Consider the following 17,937-nt stretch of genomic DNA (forward strand, 5'->3'; position numbering starts at 1 on the left):
CTACAACTCCCATCAACCTTAACCATTGGCCATGCTGGCTAGGGCTGATGGGAGTTGGAGTCCAGCCAGCATCTTGAGGCCCAAAGGTTCCTCACGCCTGCACTAGAGTGCACTGGTCTCGGGTATACTGTCTGATTTCTGGCATACTGAGTTCAACGCATGTGTTCTTCCCCATAAATAGGAAAAGGGGGTGCCCCAACGTGGTCATTGCATGTAGAAAAAATATCTTTGCTTATGTAAGCTGCCCCAAGACATATAGTTGTATCAAGCTGTGTGTTACAAATATACAGGTATTCCCCATGACCTCTTTTCAGTCCTGAGTTTCCTGTGCCACCTAGAATCATAGAATTGTGGCTTATCTCATGTTGTGAGGATAAAACTGGGGTAATCATATATGCTGCCCTAATCTCTATAAGGGAAAGGCCTACTAAAAACAAAGTAATAAAATGATCAGTAAATATTGCAAAACTTTTAATCTGTTTCCTCACTATGTACAAATCATCATCATGTTTTCGATTTGCTGTGTTAATTGTACACTGCTTTGGGGACATCTTCCAAAAAGCAGTCTATATATACTTAAAATGTAAGAAAGAAAAAATGGGATTAGGAAGGAAGGTTGTCAAGACAATTGGGCATCTAAGTAAACTTCCTAGATAGTGTGGAGAATGAAAGGGAAAAGGTTAACTTGTTCCCTTCTCTGGTCAAGGTTTCCCCAGGGAATGCCCCTCTTGCGCTAGAGCGGCAGGAAGTGGAGCCTCTGGTGGTGCCCCAGTCTTCGCCTACTCGTGAGCGCTCCCCAGACGTCATTTCCTCTGCCTCTACCGCCATGTCTCAGGACATCCCAGAGATTGCCTCTGAGACCCTGCAGCGCAGCTTTGGAGGCGGCCCCCCTGGGCTCCCCACAGAGATCCTGGATTCCAACCATCACGCGGACAGTATGGCTTCCGCAGCATCAGCCTTGCACTTGCTCTCCCCGCGGAATCGTCACAGCTCGGAGCACAGCCATCACTCCTTGGACATGGCCCCCAATGAAGTGGACATGCTGACTGCGCCTTCGCTGCTGGAGGCGGCCTTACCTCAGGAAAACGTGGCTTCTGACGCTGGCGTGAGCCAACCGTGGCCAGCTGCCCCTGACATCACCAGGGAGACCAGGAACAGCATGGCAGACAGGTACCCGCTATCTCCTTCCTTTCTTTTGGGGACGCACCAATCTTGGGCCCCCAGATGTTTTTGGAGTCCTCTTTCCATCATCCACAGCCAGCACAGCCAATGGCTTTGGATGTTGGGAGTTGTAGTCCAGCAAGATGATGTCCAGGGTCACAAGTTCCCTACTGCTGATATGGGCCATCACATGTTGTCTTGAACTCCCATCTCCTTTCTACACTGGAAGATCAGCAGCTGCCTTATTCCAGGTCAGCCTCTTTGTCCATCTGGGCCATTGAGAGTAGGCAGTGGTGACAGTGGCTCTCCAGGAGTGTCAGGGATAGAGAGGCCTATGCCAGCCCTGTCACATGATTCTTTTAAAATGGAATTGTACCTGGGGATTTCTGCATGCAAAGCCTGTGCTCTTCCACTTCCCCTCCACCTATTGCAGTCATGTCTAGTGTTCCATAGTATTTATTAGATTGTCAAGTTAAAGTTGTAGAGACCCAGGTTCAAATCCCTTCTTGGCCACGAGGCTCACTGGGTGGCCTTGTTATCTCTCTGCTTAACCTAATTCAGAAGGTTGTAGGGCTAAAATGGAGGAGGAGGAGAGTGATGTGCCTTGCCTTGGAGGCTATAAATAAAATAAGAGATAATAAGTCTCCTTTGACTCAATTGCTGCCTAACCCCAGCTCTACTGTTTGGCCCTTTCTTTTAATGGCTGTGTTTGGTTTGAGCCCACAGGCCAGCCTGAAGGAAAATCATACTTGCTCTGGGTGTTTCGCACAGAAATGAAAGCTTCAGCACTTACTCTGCACCTGAGTGCTCAGCTCCCATCCTTTGCATGGATGAGATCTGAGACTTCAGTACTTGCCAGAGTACCCCACTATACCAACTGTCTCGAGCCCTGAAGCCAGCAGTAGGGGTGCTACTAGTGGTCCTGCCTGTGAGTGCTGCTCATTATGCAGGGGCCTGGAAGAGGGCCTTATATGTGGTGGCACCCCAGCTATGGAACGTCCTCCACTCATAAGCATGGATTGCCACAACGTTAATGGGTTTTGCCAGACCCGTTTGCTTATTATAAAAGTCTTTGGAGCCGACTCTGTTTTCTCCAATTCAGCCCTCTTTCTTGTTCCGTTGTTGAGTGGCATGAAAACTGCTAAGAATTATTTTGTATACTTTGAATGGTATGATACTTAGTTTGTTTTGATTTCTAGCCAATGTTAGTTCTGCTCAGAGTAGATGGACAACTAGCATAAGCCCATGGATTTCAGTGGGTCTCCTCTGAGTACTTATACAGTGGTGCCTCGCAAGACGAAATTAATCCGTTCCGCGAGTCTCTTCGTCTTGCGGTTTTTTCGTCTTGTGAAGCACGGCTATTAGCAGCTATTAGCGGCTTAGCGGCTATTAACGGCTTAGCGGCTTTAAGAAAAAGGAAACAAACTCGCAAGATGTTTCGTCTTGTGAAGCAAGCCCATAGGGAAATTCATCTTGCGGAATGACTCAAAAAACGGAAAACTCTTTCGTCTTGCGCGTTTTTCGTCTTGCGAGGCATTCGTCTTGCGAGTTACCACTGTACAACCCTTTCTTACTATAGGTGTATATTTCTATGGAAGCTCACTTTGAAGTCTGTCTAACATAAAGGGGCATATAAGAAAGTTAGATAAATAAAATGAGGCAGAATAAATTCAGTGTGATGGAATTGTTTCCTCCTCTTCCCCGGTCTCCCCTGCCCTTAGCCCCAGGAATGAAGTGGAAGAGAAACACAAGAGCTCCTACCACAGGCACAGCTACCACCTCCTGCAGCATGACAGCCAGGATGCCAGCGCTGAACAAAGGTATTGGCAGGTGCCAATCCCCCTCTCTTTTCCCCTTTGCAGTTTTCTGATGTGCTCAGTGGATGTTTCTGGGCACAGTGAATCAGTTGAATATTCACCTTGTTTTGCTCACTGAGGACACATGCTGCCCTCTGACCTTCTGCATGCAACAACTGGCTGCTCATAACTAGGATTTTGGATGTAGCAGATGCAAGCATACTGGCATGTGCAATACCTCAGGCTCCTTCTGCCTGTGACACTAGTGCCACAGGCCGGCTAATCATGACGGTGCAAAGCTGGGTCCCTTAGATAAGAGCGGAGCTATCTTTGTTAAATTTTGAAACTAGAGGCAGCTTTCTTGTAGAAGTTTGTGGCAGCGTCAATTGGCGCATTACCCCAGTCCCACTTAGGTGGCTTCTGCCCCTTTTCTGTTGCTGGCCACAAGGTCTGCCTTAAGACTGCTGTGTTGGGGCAAGTACTCATCAGGACTGGCTTCCCTCTGCAGTGACCATGATGATGAAGTTGCAAGCTTGGCTTCTACGTCTGGTGGATTTAGTGCCAAAGCAGCTGCACAGCGCCTGCCTGTGAAGGACTGGAAAGCCAAAGTGTCGCCTCGAGCATCTCCAAAGCTAAAGAGGAAGGGGAAGAAAGATGATGGGTGAGCATATGCTGCTCGGAAGGTTGGGAATGACGGCAAAGTGGAGCCTCCTTATAAGGCTGGAAATGGTGGTAGGGCTTGTATTAAGTGACCAAGGCTCTAGCTTTCCCCTCTTCTGCTCCTCCTCAGCCAGGAGGAGGAATAAATCAGGATTCTGTGCTTCTTCCCTGATTCCTGGCTTGTCATTACATACAAACCAGGAATCAGGATTTAAAGTAAAACCTAGTTCGCAAAACAAGCCAGCTTCATAACCCACGGATGGCTTGAAGGCGGCTTGTTTTGAAGCTGATTGGAATTAATTTTAAACCATGATCCCTGTTTTGCACGTATCAGCGAGCCCGGAACTGGTGAAATTAGAAATGAATCCTGCGTTTGTTCCTCCTCTTGGTCATTAGGGAGGAGGAGATGAGCAGAAGTGTAGAAAATTTGTTCTTAAGTCTTCATTCAGCTCTCTGTACTTTTCAATTGGCGTGTGGGTGTGGGTGTGTGTAGAGATCACCACCCTGTAGCAGAGCCATTTCCAAGTCAGAAAAGACACGCTTTATTTTTTTGAAGCAATCAGGACATTTGTAGCAGGCCACATTTCTGGTATAATCCCCCTGGTTATGCATGCAGTGCTTGTGATGTGCAATTCACGCAGTCGTCGCATTAACATCTTCCCTTCATTTTCAGGGATGTGCAACAGTCCCCAAGAGCCTTTGATCAGCAGGTGAGTATTTTTCTTTTAGAAATTCCATATACAGCAAAGCTTTCAGTTCTTCCTTCCCAAAAGGTGGGGTGGGGAACTTTTTCTTGTGTCAGGGATCAAAAATAGGACTCTTCTCTCTCTCCCTCCTCAACCCTCTTCCTCCTAGTCTAGCAGGCTGCAGGAGAGGGAAAAGTCACTTTTACCAGAGATTCCAACTCACTTCTTGCCATGAGCTTCCCTTCCTTCTATAGTTCATTTCAGCTCTCTTTTCTCTCTCTCTCTCTCTCCATGCTCCCCTCACTCCCCACATGAAATCAGGACAAGGCGTACCAGTTCCACATTCCTGCCATGGGGGATGCCCTGCATCTCTTCCTCCTATGGAATTGTACAGATTTAGGGTTCAAAGACTCAATTTTTAAAAGGTGGAGAAGTGGGTAAATGGACACCCCCATGTCTTATGCCCCATTTTAACATTATTATGTTCTGGTCTGACGCCTTTTGCTAAGAATCTGGCCACTGCTTTTTTATATATAGTTCACCCATCGCCAACCTAGTGCCATCCAGATGTTTTGGGGTACACCAAGTCAATTACAGCTGTTATAGATTGTCCTCATCCATTGTCTAAATTCCTTTTGGGAATCCAAAAATGAAGGATTATGTTACCATATTCTTCCACTAGGATACTCATCTGAGCCTGGGACTTTCTGCACCTTGAGATTTGCTACATTTGCTTTGTTGGCCTTCTCTGAAGTGGCTCCCTATCATTGGGTTGAACTCTTTATGTTGCTGCCTCCCATGTAACACAGAGAGGATCCACTGAGAGTGCTTGGAGTGCTGACATTTCCCCTGCCTCCTCTTCTAATAGGTTGCTCCTGAGTACCAGGATGAGCTGTTGTCTCTTCTGAGGACCCAGCAGAGGGAGATTGTTGAACTGAGACAGAACCAGATGGAACTCATGCAGAGGCTCACCGACCACCTGGATGCTGTGCAGAGCTCCCTCATGGGCCACATTGAGCGAGTGGTGGATTCCCAGCAAGAGCAGGAGCGTATCCTTCCCAGAAAAGTGCCTTCTGGGCCCTTCTCTGTCATGGGTTTGTCCCATTCAAAGCTGAGCGCTTATGAGGACTGTGGCCAGTTTCTGTTGGAATCCCTGATCCTTTTTTAAAACCACATGTTTAAATATAGCTGACTACCTTCTGGAGTGAAGGGAAATGTCCATTAAATTTTATTGTGTCTACTTTAGCCATTACTCTGTCCTGGAGTGGGGAACCCCATTCCCAAGCCACGCCTCTCATCAGTCCTACTCCATGCTTTTGAATGCTTTTGCTTAGCTGGAATAAAGACACTGGCCTCCTGCTTCTCTGGGTGAACAGCGGAGAAATTGGGGGCAGGGGATGTGTGTGTGTAAAACCTCTTAACTTTTGCAAGGCTGGAATGTTGCCTGCTGTCCAAAGGCAGGAGTTGTATCCATTGCTCCACCCACTTTTTTCTCTCTGGCCACACCCACCACCACCATTTGGCCCCCAGGAGATGGCTGCCAAGGAAATGTGGCCCTTGGGCTGACAAGGCTTCCCCGCCCCTGAAATAAAAAGAGTGACAGAGGAGAAAATATCCAGCAAACAAAAACCCATACCAGTCTAACAAAGAAAATACGTGATATTCTTAATATTAAATCATGATTAATTTTAGAATGCATTGGAACAATGAGTGCAATATAATGTGTTGATCGTGCACACCTTTTAAGACCTTTGTTATATGTCTCCATAGAATTTATTCCATAGTTTCCTCTCTTCCTTCAGTGGTGGAGGTTATCCAGGAATGGTTATTTCTGCCTTCACTCTCTTTGTAGGTAAGGCTAAACAACTGCCTTAGTGCTTGGGTCCCCTTCCGTGAGAAGAGCCCCTTAAGTTCCAGTCCTGAAAGAAAAGGCGTGAAATACCACTTGTAGAAAATAAAACTAAATATATACTGTTAACCTTCATTATAAAAAGTTTTTTTAATGAAAAACATTCAGGTCCAGCTTGCTATAAGCTTCTGGTTGGCCACTGTGAGAGCAGGAAGCTGGACTTAGATGGGCTTTTGGCTTGATCCAGCAGAGCTCTTCTTATGTTCTTACATTTGTATCCTGCTTTTCTTCCAAGCACTCTTCTATTTTTTTCCTTGCAAAAGCCCTGTGAAGTAGGGTTTATACTCCAAAGGCAATATATGCAGATAGGTGTATATAAAAACATTTTTTTCATTTATTTTTTGCTGGTGTTGGTGGCAGCAGTGCTGGTAAGATATGAGGAATGAGGATCCCACCTGATGGTTTGGGAGGAAGCTGCCCCATGCTAGGTCAGGCTGTTGATCATCTAGCTCAGCAGCGGCTGTCCACAGAGTTGAGGGCCGAGGCCTCTCCCAGCACCTGCTGCGTCTTCCTTTGTAGCCGAAGGTGGCAGAGACCATTCGTATGCCATGCATGTCTCTCCCTTTGCTTTCCTTAACTCTTGTGGTTTCAGAGCGGAGGCTGGACCAGGCCTTAGCTGAGGGACAGCAGCGCAGTGGGCAACTGCAGGAGCATCTGTCCCAGCAGCTTTCCCAGTCCCTCTCCACGGCTGCCTGCAACCGGCTGGAAAGGACCATCCGCGAGGAGATGAAAAAGACGGTGCCCCCATGTAAGCCCCGCATATTGGATTCTGATCAGTTTGCAAAACAACAAAGGAGGTGCTTCTTTGGAAGTAGAGCAGCCTTCTCCTTCCTGCCTCCCCTCCATGCTTTAGACTACAACTCCCATCGGTGCTGGCTGGGAGTGTTGGTCCATCTATAGGGCACCAAGCTGACAAAGGCGGCAGTAAGCGGTTATCCTGTGGTGCCCAGTGAAGATCTGGGTTCCCAGGATTTTCTGAGAGCAGAGCCCAAGAGTTTTCTCTGCTACAGATAAGCGACCCAGTTTCTTTCTCCCTGGAGAGTTAACAAAGCAGGAAGGGTTGATGCCATTGTTTCAAGGGATGGTCCATGCATGGACCTCTCCCCAGGTCCTCATATATTTCTTCATTTATTTAAGAGGGATAAAATGGGGGCATGACTTTTGTTTTGCTGTCTCTCTGCTAACAAGGCGTTTCCAAGACTTTGGATCCCATCACTGGGCAGCTGAATAACACCATTGCCACCAAGCTTACAGCCATTGAGGGGACACTGAAGGAGAACGTCACCAAACTGGTGAAATCAAAGGTAATGGGTGGGGTTGCCTGCTGGGAGCAGATCTCTGCCAGTTTGACAGGGAGGGAAGGTGGTTTGTGGTGCTGGGGTAGCGAGTTCTGGTCAGGCTGTCCATTTAGCTGCAACACTGCTGCCTCCTAGCGCCTTTTCAAGGTGTTGATGTGCTAGGCCAGACATTGCCTCATATTTTTGATGGCTGTGACACCTTTTTAGACCAGAAACCTCAGTGAACGGAGCTGTGATTGTGTTTTGATTGCAGAACCTTACAGATGCCATTGCCCGGGCGGCTGCCGATGCCTTGCAGGGCCCCATGCAGTCGGCATACAGGGAGGCGTTCCAGAGTGTGGTGCTTCCTGCTTTTGAGAAGAGCTGTCAATCAATGTTCCAGCAGATCAATGACACCTTCAAGCAAGGCACACAAGAATGTATGCCCCACTCTCTGCTTCTCTCCTTTTCAGCTTTGTATACTGTCAGTCGTGGGAAACACTGGTTTACAGAACTGTGGGGCAAAGAAGAGCCTCCAGAAAGCAGGAATGCCCTTTTGAAAAGCCGTCATCATATCCAATAGCCTTGATAGGGTTCTCTTTTATGAATCTGGAGGGGTATGTTTCTTAAGGCTACCAGCCACTATGGTTAAATGGAACATCTCATGCTTGGAGGCTACCAGAAGGCTATGTAGAAAGACTCATACCTCTTTCTCCAGCATGTCGGCTTCCTTGAAGCAGCTAAGTAGTGTGGGAACAGAATTCTGGGCTATGTAGACTTATAGTCCAGTGATGGCTGCTAGCTGGGACTGCTCTTAAGGTGATAAAGCTGCAACACCTTTTGTCAAGCTCAGGCCTCAGCAGCTGGTGCAGAACACAGGAGTGGCACATCACTCCAGTCCTACTGACTATTTTCCTGTTGATTTTAGGGTACAATTCATGGTTCAGATTTTGACTGATGAAGCCCCTCCTTGACTTGAATAGCAGTATATTTTGGAACCTGCTGGCTCCACGAGATCCCTTCTCGTTCTCCTAAACTACAAGTGCCTTCTTAGCAGTACCTTTTATGACAAAAAGGGTGAGCCAGGAGGCATTCTCAGTAGTTGCTTCAAGACACTAGTGCCCTCTCCATTTGAAAAATATGCCTGAGCATCCCTTGAGAAGGTCTTCCTCTTCAGGTCAGCTTTTCGGAGTCAGGGTTCAGCTGGTAGGTCAGGATACCTAATACTTGTTAAATCTTTAAGGTTCTTGAATGGGGTTCAAATGGAATTGTTAGTGAGATGCTTTCTCCTTTCTTACTGCCCAGAACCTTTGAGAATGGGGCAATGCTCCTGGTAAACAGTCTTGTGGTCGCCATTGTATAAACAACCAGCAGTTTAGGCAATGGCCCAAATCCCTCTTGAGCATTTTCACATTGTGCATTCAGAAAACCCCTGTTCCTCAGCAGAAATAAAAAAGGTGCCTTTGATCAGGGGTGGGAACCTGCATCCCTTCAGATGTTACTGGACTATAACTCCCATCATTTCCTGCCTGCATGGCCCAATGGCCAGGGATGATGATGATTTTATTATTTATACCCCACCCATCCGGCTGGGTTTCTGCAGCCACTCTGGGCAGCTTCCAGCACATATAAAATCATAATGATGGGGTTCATAGTCCAGCAACACCCAGAGGGCCACAGGTGAGGCCCACCCCTGCATTAGACAAAACTCCTGTGTGTTTTTTCGTGCCTTGCTGAAGAGTTTACAGTATGAAGGCTTTGGGAACATGAAGGGGAGTTGGATTTGAGGGTGATGTGGGTGAGAGGCCAGAGGCCGTGGGAATGGACTCCAATGGTAGCCAGCTGGCTTTTGAGTAATTGTAAATCTTCTCTTGTAGATATTCAGCAGCTGGAGACCCACATGAAGAGTAAGAAAGCGCGAGAGCAGGATGCCCGGGACTCTGTGGTGAGCCAGCTCCGGCAGCTGGTCAACAACTTCCAGAGCACAACTGATCAGCTGGCAGCCACCATTACGGCCAGCATGCACTCCGAGGTGCAGCATCAGCTTCACGTCATCGTGGGCAAGTGAGTGGCAGAGCAGATGGGGGCATCTCCCATAGAAAGAAGGGCAAAACAGAGAGTCTTGCACCAGATTAATAGCAGTGGGTCCTGAGATCTGCATGAAACTGACTCATCTGATCCTTCACATATGAGAAAACAGGGCACACACACCCTTTGAAATTCCCCTGCCCTGCCACACTTGTCATAAGCAGTGCAGTTTTCTACCAGCTGGGCAATATCAGTATTGGAAGCTTCCCTACGTCCAGGGTCTTCTCTGCTCTGTCTTGGGAATGGGCACAATGTTCAGAGAACGAAATGGGAACGTTATCTGGAATTATGTACAACCAGTCTCTTGCTCCTGCAATCTTCCCACTTCTGTCCCCCCACCAATGCCCCCCTGTATCTACACAGCCCCTCCAAGTTCCCTTTTTTCTCTTCTCTCCAGCATGCAGGAGTCCATCCTGGCCCAAGTCCAGCGGGTGATCAAAGGGGAGGTGAGCATGGCCATGAAGGAGCAGCAGGCTGCTGTCACCTCCAGCATCATGCAGGCCATGCGCTCTGCTGCAGGCACTCCGATCCCTGCCACTCACCTCGACTTCCAGTCCCAGCAGGCTCACGTGTTACAGCTGTTGCAGCAGGGGCACCTGAATCAAGCCTTCCAGCAGGTACGCATCTCTCCAACCATAGAGGCAACACACTGGCTACACAACTGCTCTCTGAAGGACCCAGATGGCCTCATCCTCAAGGAAGCAGGCACAAAGCTCAGTAGAGAGAGAACCATGAGGTTTTTAAAGAGAAGAAACCCAGCTGTTGCTGGACTCCAACTCCCATCAGCCCCGACCAGATAGTCAGTGGGCTGGGATACTGGGAGTTGTAGTCCCAACAGCTTCTGATGGGTCACAGGTTCCCCATCCTTTTTGGAGGCATCTTTCTGGGAGTCACGAAGGGGCAGCTGGTGGTCTGCCTTAGAACCAGCAGGGGGCGCCCAGAGCAGCTGTCTTATAGTTCAAAGTGTATCATTTAAGCGTGACTGCGTAGCCCTGCTGGTGCATATATAACCAATCTATATGTTGTGTGTTCAAGGCAGTTTAGCATGGATTAACTTTTGCTGTCTCTTTCATACTTCCATTCAAGTTTGAGGAAAGGGTTGTTTTCCATCAGTGTTTTTAAGTCTGTGAGGTTTATAAGATAGGGTATGGTGTGGAGAAAGTGGATAGAGATATTTTTTATTCTTCTCTCATTATAGTAGAACTTGCGATCTCCCAGTGAAACTGACTGGCAGTATTCAGACGGATTGCTGTGTTAATCCATCGCAGCAAATACAGCAGAGGCTTGTGGCACCTTTTTAGAGACCTGACACATTTATGACGCCATATGTTATAGTGGACCAGACTCCACTTCATCAGTTGCACAAAGTGTAATCCTAAATTGGCCGCTATATATACATGCACACAGTTGGATGGTGGTATGTGTGCCAACAGCAATAGTAGGCTATTTAACATCAGTCACTCATTTGTTTGTGTCCTGCTTTTCCACAAGATGGTATCCAAAGCTGCTTTCAGCAATGTATGAAGAACATTAAAACAAAAATCATAGTTGCCAATAACGGCAGTGTCAGTGTCTAAATACATAATAAAAACAACAGTCAATTCATAACAGCTTAATGTAAAGCAGTGCAAATAAATTTACCTAACATATCTGCTTAACACTAAACATGAGAAAAAATGAACCTGGACCAAGAAATAAAAATACACTATGTATAAGTCCAAATAGATATCTGTTCTCCATCCTACACACACTAGTTGGCAGCCACACCTTTCACTTAAAGGAAGTCTTTCTTCCAGCTCTCATCTGGGTCTATCTTTGTCTTTTCCCCAGCCCTCATCTGGGGAGGTTAATATTGCTGCTTCTCTTTCAAGCCTCACATATGCTCACAGTTTTTATGTTGGGTGCTTTTTCTCTACCAAACACCCCTTCCAGCAGTGTCTGCAAGGCAGCAGACTTTAGCAGGCTCCATGGTGAAAGGTGTGGGGCAAGGCAAGTGGAAAAGCCCAGCCTGTTGATGTTACTCCCAGCACCAAGGGGTGGGAAACTAGATCTGGTTGGTAAATCAGATCCTTATCTCCCCCGACCCAAGTTTGATAGGTAGGTGGAGTTGCCCACCTGCAAAAATGACACTGTGTGACCTGCTATCCGTAGTTCAGTGCAGGGAAGCCCCAACAGCAGCAGCAGCTGATGGTCAGCACTTGCCAAGTGCCACACACTGGGCTTCACATACAGCTTTGCAGGTGCCACCAATTGGCAGTACCTACAATTGCACTTTGGCTCAGCTGCATCTTTACCTGCCCCACACCTGACATCATATGTAGAACAGGTAGTCGTGGCTTAACCAAAACAGCCTGGCTGGCCAAGTGGAGAGACGTGGTGGGCCTGATTGTACCTGGGGGCAAAAAGTCAGGTATTGCCTTCATGCCTTGGCTTTGTAGGCTACCTGGAAGAACCTGGCTGCTCTTACTTTCTTACAAGGTGTGAGTTCAGGTCTGTGCTGGTGGACTGTGTGCAGCTTTTGTTATGCTCTGGTCCTAAAATCCTTCCATTGCTCCAATTCTGCTTTAATCCCTGGCTATCCTCACAAGACCATGGGCCATGGGTATGGGATGGTCACATGCACTTAGAAACAGAAGCTCTCTTTTCCCAGTGTCCTAGCAAAGTGGAGACAGACAGGTGGAGAGAATGGCCAAGAGTACTGCACTATTGTGCTCAAAGCCTTATTCAGCCTTATTGAGTTTCTCTAGAAATGTAGATTTCTAACCAGGGCACTCTCCTCTTTCTACAGGCTCTCACTGCAGCTGATTTGAACCTAGTCCTCTACGTCTGTGAGACAGTTGACCCTCAGCAAGTGTTTGGGCAGCATCCTTGCCCCCTGTCCCAGCCTGTCCTCTTGTCTCTCATTCAGCAGCTCTCCTCAGATTTGGGAGCTCGGACAGAACTGAAACTGAAGTGAGTATCGCCCAGTGGTGCCTAACAGTAGATGCATCCTTTCCTTCCACAGGGAAGTGGCAAGTGCTTCCTGCACCAGGGTATGTTCCACCCTTTAAAATGCAGACAAAATTCCTGCATCTGGGAAAAACTTGCGTTATTTATCTTACTTTGTACGAGTCTGTTTTTGCTGGCCATGGAAGGATGCCGTGCGGGACACTAAAGGCCCAGCTGTACCTGCTAGACATCTTATTCAGCTATTTCTTATTTCTGAGTTTAACAGATGTTGTACACATACCTTCAAGTGCACCTTTGCATCCATAAGGTCTGGAAACTTGCTTTCTTCGCACATAAAACTGAGAAACTTGGGGAGCTCAATTCTGCCCATTCCCTATACATTCATGGAATGTCATTGTATACACATGCCTGCAGTTTTGCATTCAGGATCACAACCGTGCTCTCTCTCTCTCTCTCTCCTTTGCAGTTACCTGGAGGAGGCAGTGATGCATCTAGACCACAGCGACCCCATCACCCGCGACCACATGGGCTCTGTGATGAACCAAGTGCGGCAGAAGCTCTTCCAGTTCCTGCAGGCAGAGCCTCACAACAGCCTGAGCAAGCCGGCCCGCCGACTCATGATCATGCTTCAAGGCCTGGCCACACCCAGCATGTCCTAACAAGGCTCGAGCAGCCTCTCCACACGGGCGTCCATCATTGCTAACCAAATGTGGCTTTTTCTTTTCTTTTTCTAATGCTCTTGCTGGGAAAATACGTCCGCGCTACAGATGTGTGGGATGGATAGAAGGGTCTGAGCCCCAGCTGTGTTAGCCCCGTATAATCCAGTTCTTTCCTGTGTGAGCAGACCATGGCCCTACCCACCACCTGCCTCTCTTTGTACTGTACAAGTTAGATGCGCAGACACTAATCCCATCTTCCTCCTATTTTCTAGCTTGGAGCCCCTCCCCAAGAATTTGAGGGGTTTGACAGAGCTTGGCAAGCTTTGCCCTTTTGTTTCAGGAGTACCCTGCCAAGGTAGTCAAAGGTCAAAGGTGCCAGCGGGTTGTGAGTCACAGCAGCCATAGTGAAGTATTGCCTCCACCTGCGCGGCTTGTGGGTGAGGGATGAAAAGTTCATGAAGCCCACCCGTCCTGGGAAGCAGCGTTGGTTCTTTGTGTGGTGGAGCATGTTCATGAGTTAGACAATTCCTTTCATCATTATTATTATTTTGCTTTTACACCACTTTTTTCCTTTTTATCTAGACTCTTAATCTTTCATTTTTGAATAATGTTTAACAAGTTCAATAAATGACTTTTTTGGAGGAAAAAAAACTGCTTCTGTTTCGTTCTGGGCCTGGTGGAGGAGCTCACTCTCTTAGTCAGCGCTGGTCACAGTGCAACTGGTGGGTAAGAAACTTTGAGGCCACTGACCCGATATGGCCTACAGCACTCCTCCTCCCCCTCACGCCTGCATGCTGCAATTAGGCCTGAAAGCAGCCTTTGAGCCAATAGGAAGCTGTTTTCAAGCCTAATTGCTTTGGGAAGGAACCTTGTGGGGTTACCTTTAGGTAGGTAAGGGTTAACCCTCTCTGTGTGCTGTGCCTCTGCCAAAATCCTCCCCAAGTAGTCTTGGAAAGTAAATTTCATTGTCCGAGAGGCTGTTCTCAAATCCAGGGTGGGGACTTGAAGCCTAATTGCTTCTCCTTAGGGGATAGTCTCCAAGTTTGATCGTTGCTACTGGGTGTGAGTGTGCATGTGTAAAAGAGAATTAGTGGGGCATTGATATGTATAAACAAATGTACTTATTGGCAAGCAGCCCCTGGAAGGTTAGCTTTGAAGAAATGTGACCCTTTGGCCTAGAGATTTAATCCCCACTATCACCCATCCTCAGGGAGGATTCTGACTCCCTTGTTATGCCTGAAGCTGCCAAACCAGAGTGATAGGTAAATTGGAAAGGCTTTTTTTTTTTTAGCAAGACTGCTTGTTGAAGGGGCATTTCCTCCCCCTCTCCCAGTTATCACAGCCAGAGGGCCCGTCTCCATGAACCCTGTTGAATGTACAAATCATTCATTCAAAGAGAAGCTTCATCATGCCATGTTTATTTAACCACAGCCTCAGCTATTCCTGTTGCCTCTTCCTCATGGCATCCCTCATTACATTGCTATCAGTCCCACGGTGGGGAGCCTCTGTGACATCTGACATGCATTTTCTGGAGTAAACCTTCAGCAGTCTTCTTACCCCAGCCCTCCTTTTAAATCCGTCTCTATCCTTGTCGGTGTTGTTCTTTACGGACACAAACCTGATACAAAAAATCACAGCTAGAATGTAATGTACACTTTTGCCGACACTGGAACATCAAGCTGATGGCCCAGACTGAGAGGGGATGCACAGTGTCAATGGCTGAAATTTAATTAATTCAACTGCACCCCCAAAATTAAAGTAAACAACTGCAGGTCACCAGCTGTTGGCTCCTTCCTCAGTATAATGCACCTCCCCTTTTTTGTGACTCTCCAGAGCCCCCAATTGCTCCCAATCCAAGAAGCAAGAAAGCCATTTAACAGGCTTTATAGCTGTGACAAACCAATGAGATTATTCCTGTTGCCAGGGCATCAAGCTTTTTGTGGGCTAAGGCAGATGTTGCAGCATCCAACATCCCTGGGATACATTTTTTTTAATCACAAGTAGAACAAGAAAGCTGCTGTGGAGAGGGTTTTTCTTTCACCAGAACACATGGTGCTGTTTGAATGCTGGAGCATGCTTTTTTCCTTGTTCTTCCTACCACTGTCTAAAATGTGCTTGGGACCACTTTGTAAGTCTGCTTTTCCACCTGCGCACATGCAGTGTACTCTGAAGCAATACTTGCTATGAGTTTCTTATGGTTTCCTCTGCAACCTGGGAAAACCTAGAAGTCATCATATAAACCCAATAGATCAGTAATTCCAAAGTTCAAAACAAACTCTTGGGAGCTGTTGATGTAGATGATGCATGTTTACATACACAATAAAATTCCACTATACATCCTGAAAGTTAAGCCAATCCTTGTAAGGCCTTAAGATAGTATGTAATCTCATATATAGGATTATTCCATTTGTTTTTATACCAGAGCATCACATCTGACTCCTGTAACATTTTCCATTTTTGTACAATAGATAAATGCACAGCAACTAGTAGTTATTTACATGCATGTGTATATGTGTAATTTATTAGATTTATATATTATATCTAAAAGATCACACAAAATAAAAGCACAAATAAATAGTTAAAACCTAAACAACAAAGCAATAACCGCCTCCCACGAACACATTTAAAGGTTGTAGAATACTAATCAGTCAGCAGTGTCAAACAAGATTTCATATTATTGAGATCTGAACTGGGGGTCCTATATCATCTATGTTAAATATTTAGGTTTTCCTAATATTTGCCAATATAGATATTACTGGCTTCTCCAACCTGATTCCCCCCCCCCCTAATCTCGCTTTCAGATTTGTCTACGAAATAGTTTCCAGTCCTGTCCTTGGGCCCAAAATAACATTAAATAATTCTGCATAAAGTTCAGCAGCCAATCCTTTCCCGGAATAAACCCTATTCAATATAATACCCTCTGAACTTGTGTAAGAAGCCAGGGAGTCTGGGCACGGATCTGAGGGTTTGACAACAAATGAGATACTTGACGTAAATGCAACCCACCCATGCCCAGGTCTCCAGTCTTCACAAGGAGTTGTTCCTGAGTAACAGGCTTGGGGTTTTTTATATAAAAATCCCTCATTGTAGAAGACCATTTAACCTCCCATTTCAATACCACTTCCATTACATTTATGACTCATTCCTAAAACATCTTGAAGTGATTTAACAATAAAAACAATTGTGTGTGCGTGTTTGTGTGTGTGAAGAGGCTGGAGCCAGATAGCAGTTGGGAATGAGGGCTTTAGGGATTAAAGTATATTCTGAAGGGAAATATCCCTTTCCCAGCTGGCTTCTGTGCCAGGGCTGGGGGTGGGGAAGGGCTGAGATGCCTGCCTCTCAGAGGCTGGCCGGCTTGCTCAGATCTGATAGCAAGTGGGGTGCAGGCTAGCAAAGAAGGGCAATTCTCTCATGCATCCGTCTTCCTTATTGAGGCAAGCCCCATCAACCGCAAGCTGCCCTCTTCCAGCCCACACCTGCCTGCCTGCCTGCCTGCCTGCTCACTTGCATCCTCCGGTCCATGGGGCGGCACTCACGGTCAGCTTCCTCTCCCTCAATCTCAGTGTTGCCATTGGATAAGACAGTAGGGAAACAGGTGTAGACAAAACTAGGATGAGTTGGCTCTGCCTAAGAACAAGGAAGAGTCTGCTGGACCAGGCCAATGGCCCATCTAGTCCAGCATCCTGTTCACAGTGGTTGAATAGTTGCCTCTGGGAACCAAGCAAGCAGGATTTGAACCCAAGAGCACTCTACCCTCCTGTGGTTTCAAGCAACTGGTATTCAGAAGCATTGCTGCAGCTGCAGCTACAGTGGTGCCTCGCAAGACAAAAAGAATTCGTTCCGCGAGTCTTTTTGTCTTGCGATGTTTTTCGTCTTGCGAAGCATGGTCCGTCGCAACTGCGCCTCTTCAAGCGGCTTTTTTAAAAAAGCGCAAGACGTTTTTGTCTTGCGAAGCAAGCCCATAGGGAAATTCGTCTAGCGAAGCAACGCAAAAACGGAAAACCCTTTCGTCTAGCGAGTTTTTCGTCTTGCCTAAATCCGACTAACCCTACTGTGTAGGGTGGCTGCCTAGGCAACTAATTGTTAGCTATTTTATTTGTTAATAATATTGTAACCAACTAAGTTCTACTCAGAGGAATACATTGAAGTTAATAGACACGACTAATTCAGACCCATTAATTTCAACAGGTCTATTCGGAGTAGAACCTAAAACGGTTTTTATGGCCAAGAAGGGGAGAGGTGCTTGCAGGGTTTTCTGCTCCAAGTGTTAAAATAAGTTGGCTGGATTTGGCCGTGATTTTGGTGGTGCTAGGTCGTCGGGCTATTTGCTGCTCCCTGATCTAAGCAACGCCAGCGCCCTAGTTGTCGTTGCCGCTGCCGCTGCCGCCGCCGCCGCCTCCTCCTCTTTCTCCCCTCCATCTGCTGCCAGCCGCTTCGAGAGTTGAGGAAAGAGCAACTTTTTACAAGCTTGCCGCCCGGGCAGCCACCGCACTGCGGATCCGGCGGGGCTAGAGACGTTAAGACGAGGCAAGAGAGAGAGAGAGAGAGAAAACTTCAGTTCCTTACGAGCTGCAGTGCAGGACGACGACCCCAGGAACTTGCACGGATCCTGTGCCTTTTGAGAATAGTTTGCTCCAGGTCTCCGCGCGCGCGGCAGCAGACCAACAGGGCGCTGGGCAAAAGGCGGGTGCGCGGAGCAGTTCCACCTCGGCCCGCTCCTAGAGGCCGCGAGGCGAAGCTCCGCGGGCCGGA

The 17,937-nt window shown here is 47.3% G+C and overlaps 1 protein-coding gene and 1 long non-coding RNA gene across 3 annotated transcripts in view; one reads left to right on the forward strand and one right to left on the reverse strand.

Annotated features, from left to right (window-relative positions):
* The window catches only part of EDC4 (enhancer of mRNA decapping 4), a 31,813-nt gene extending 17,977 nt beyond the window's left edge, over window positions 1-13,836 (forward strand). For both annotated transcript variants that reach the window (XM_083514911.1, XM_083514912.1), the window contains exons 18-29: window positions 707-1,170; window positions 2,883-2,981; window positions 3,466-3,618; window positions 4,291-4,327; window positions 5,172-5,352; window positions 6,805-6,960; window positions 7,401-7,516; window positions 7,764-7,929; window positions 9,367-9,553; window positions 9,975-10,194; window positions 12,366-12,529; window positions 12,993-13,836. In XM_083514911.1, coding sequence (XP_083371037.1) covers window positions 707-1,170; window positions 2,883-2,981; window positions 3,466-3,618; window positions 4,291-4,327; window positions 5,172-5,352; window positions 6,805-6,960; window positions 7,401-7,516; window positions 7,764-7,929; window positions 9,367-9,553; window positions 9,975-10,194; window positions 12,366-12,529; window positions 12,993-13,185 — 2,136 coding nt within the window. In that variant the 3' untranslated portion in view covers window positions 13,186-13,836. The remainder of the gene's footprint in view (window positions 1-706; window positions 1,171-2,882; window positions 2,982-3,465; window positions 3,619-4,290; window positions 4,328-5,171; window positions 5,353-6,804; window positions 6,961-7,400; window positions 7,517-7,763; window positions 7,930-9,366; window positions 9,554-9,974; window positions 10,195-12,365; window positions 12,530-12,992) is intronic.
* Window positions 13,837-14,582: 746 nt separating this feature from the next.
* On the reverse strand, window positions 14,583-17,906 carry LOC310712259. The gene is made up of 2 exons (XR_014528816.1): window positions 17,752-17,906; window positions 14,583-14,803 (listed from the first exon to the last, which is right to left on the reverse strand). It is a non-coding gene; the product is annotated as an uncharacterized lncRNA (long non-coding RNA).
* Window positions 17,907-17,937: the final 31 nt, after the last annotated feature.

The sequence above is a fragment of the Podarcis liolepis genome, assembly GCF_965112155.1.
Source record: "Podarcis liolepis genome assembly, chromosome: 7".
Classification (NCBI taxonomy): domain Eukaryota; kingdom Metazoa; phylum Chordata; class Lepidosauria; order Squamata; family Lacertidae; genus Podarcis; species Podarcis liolepis.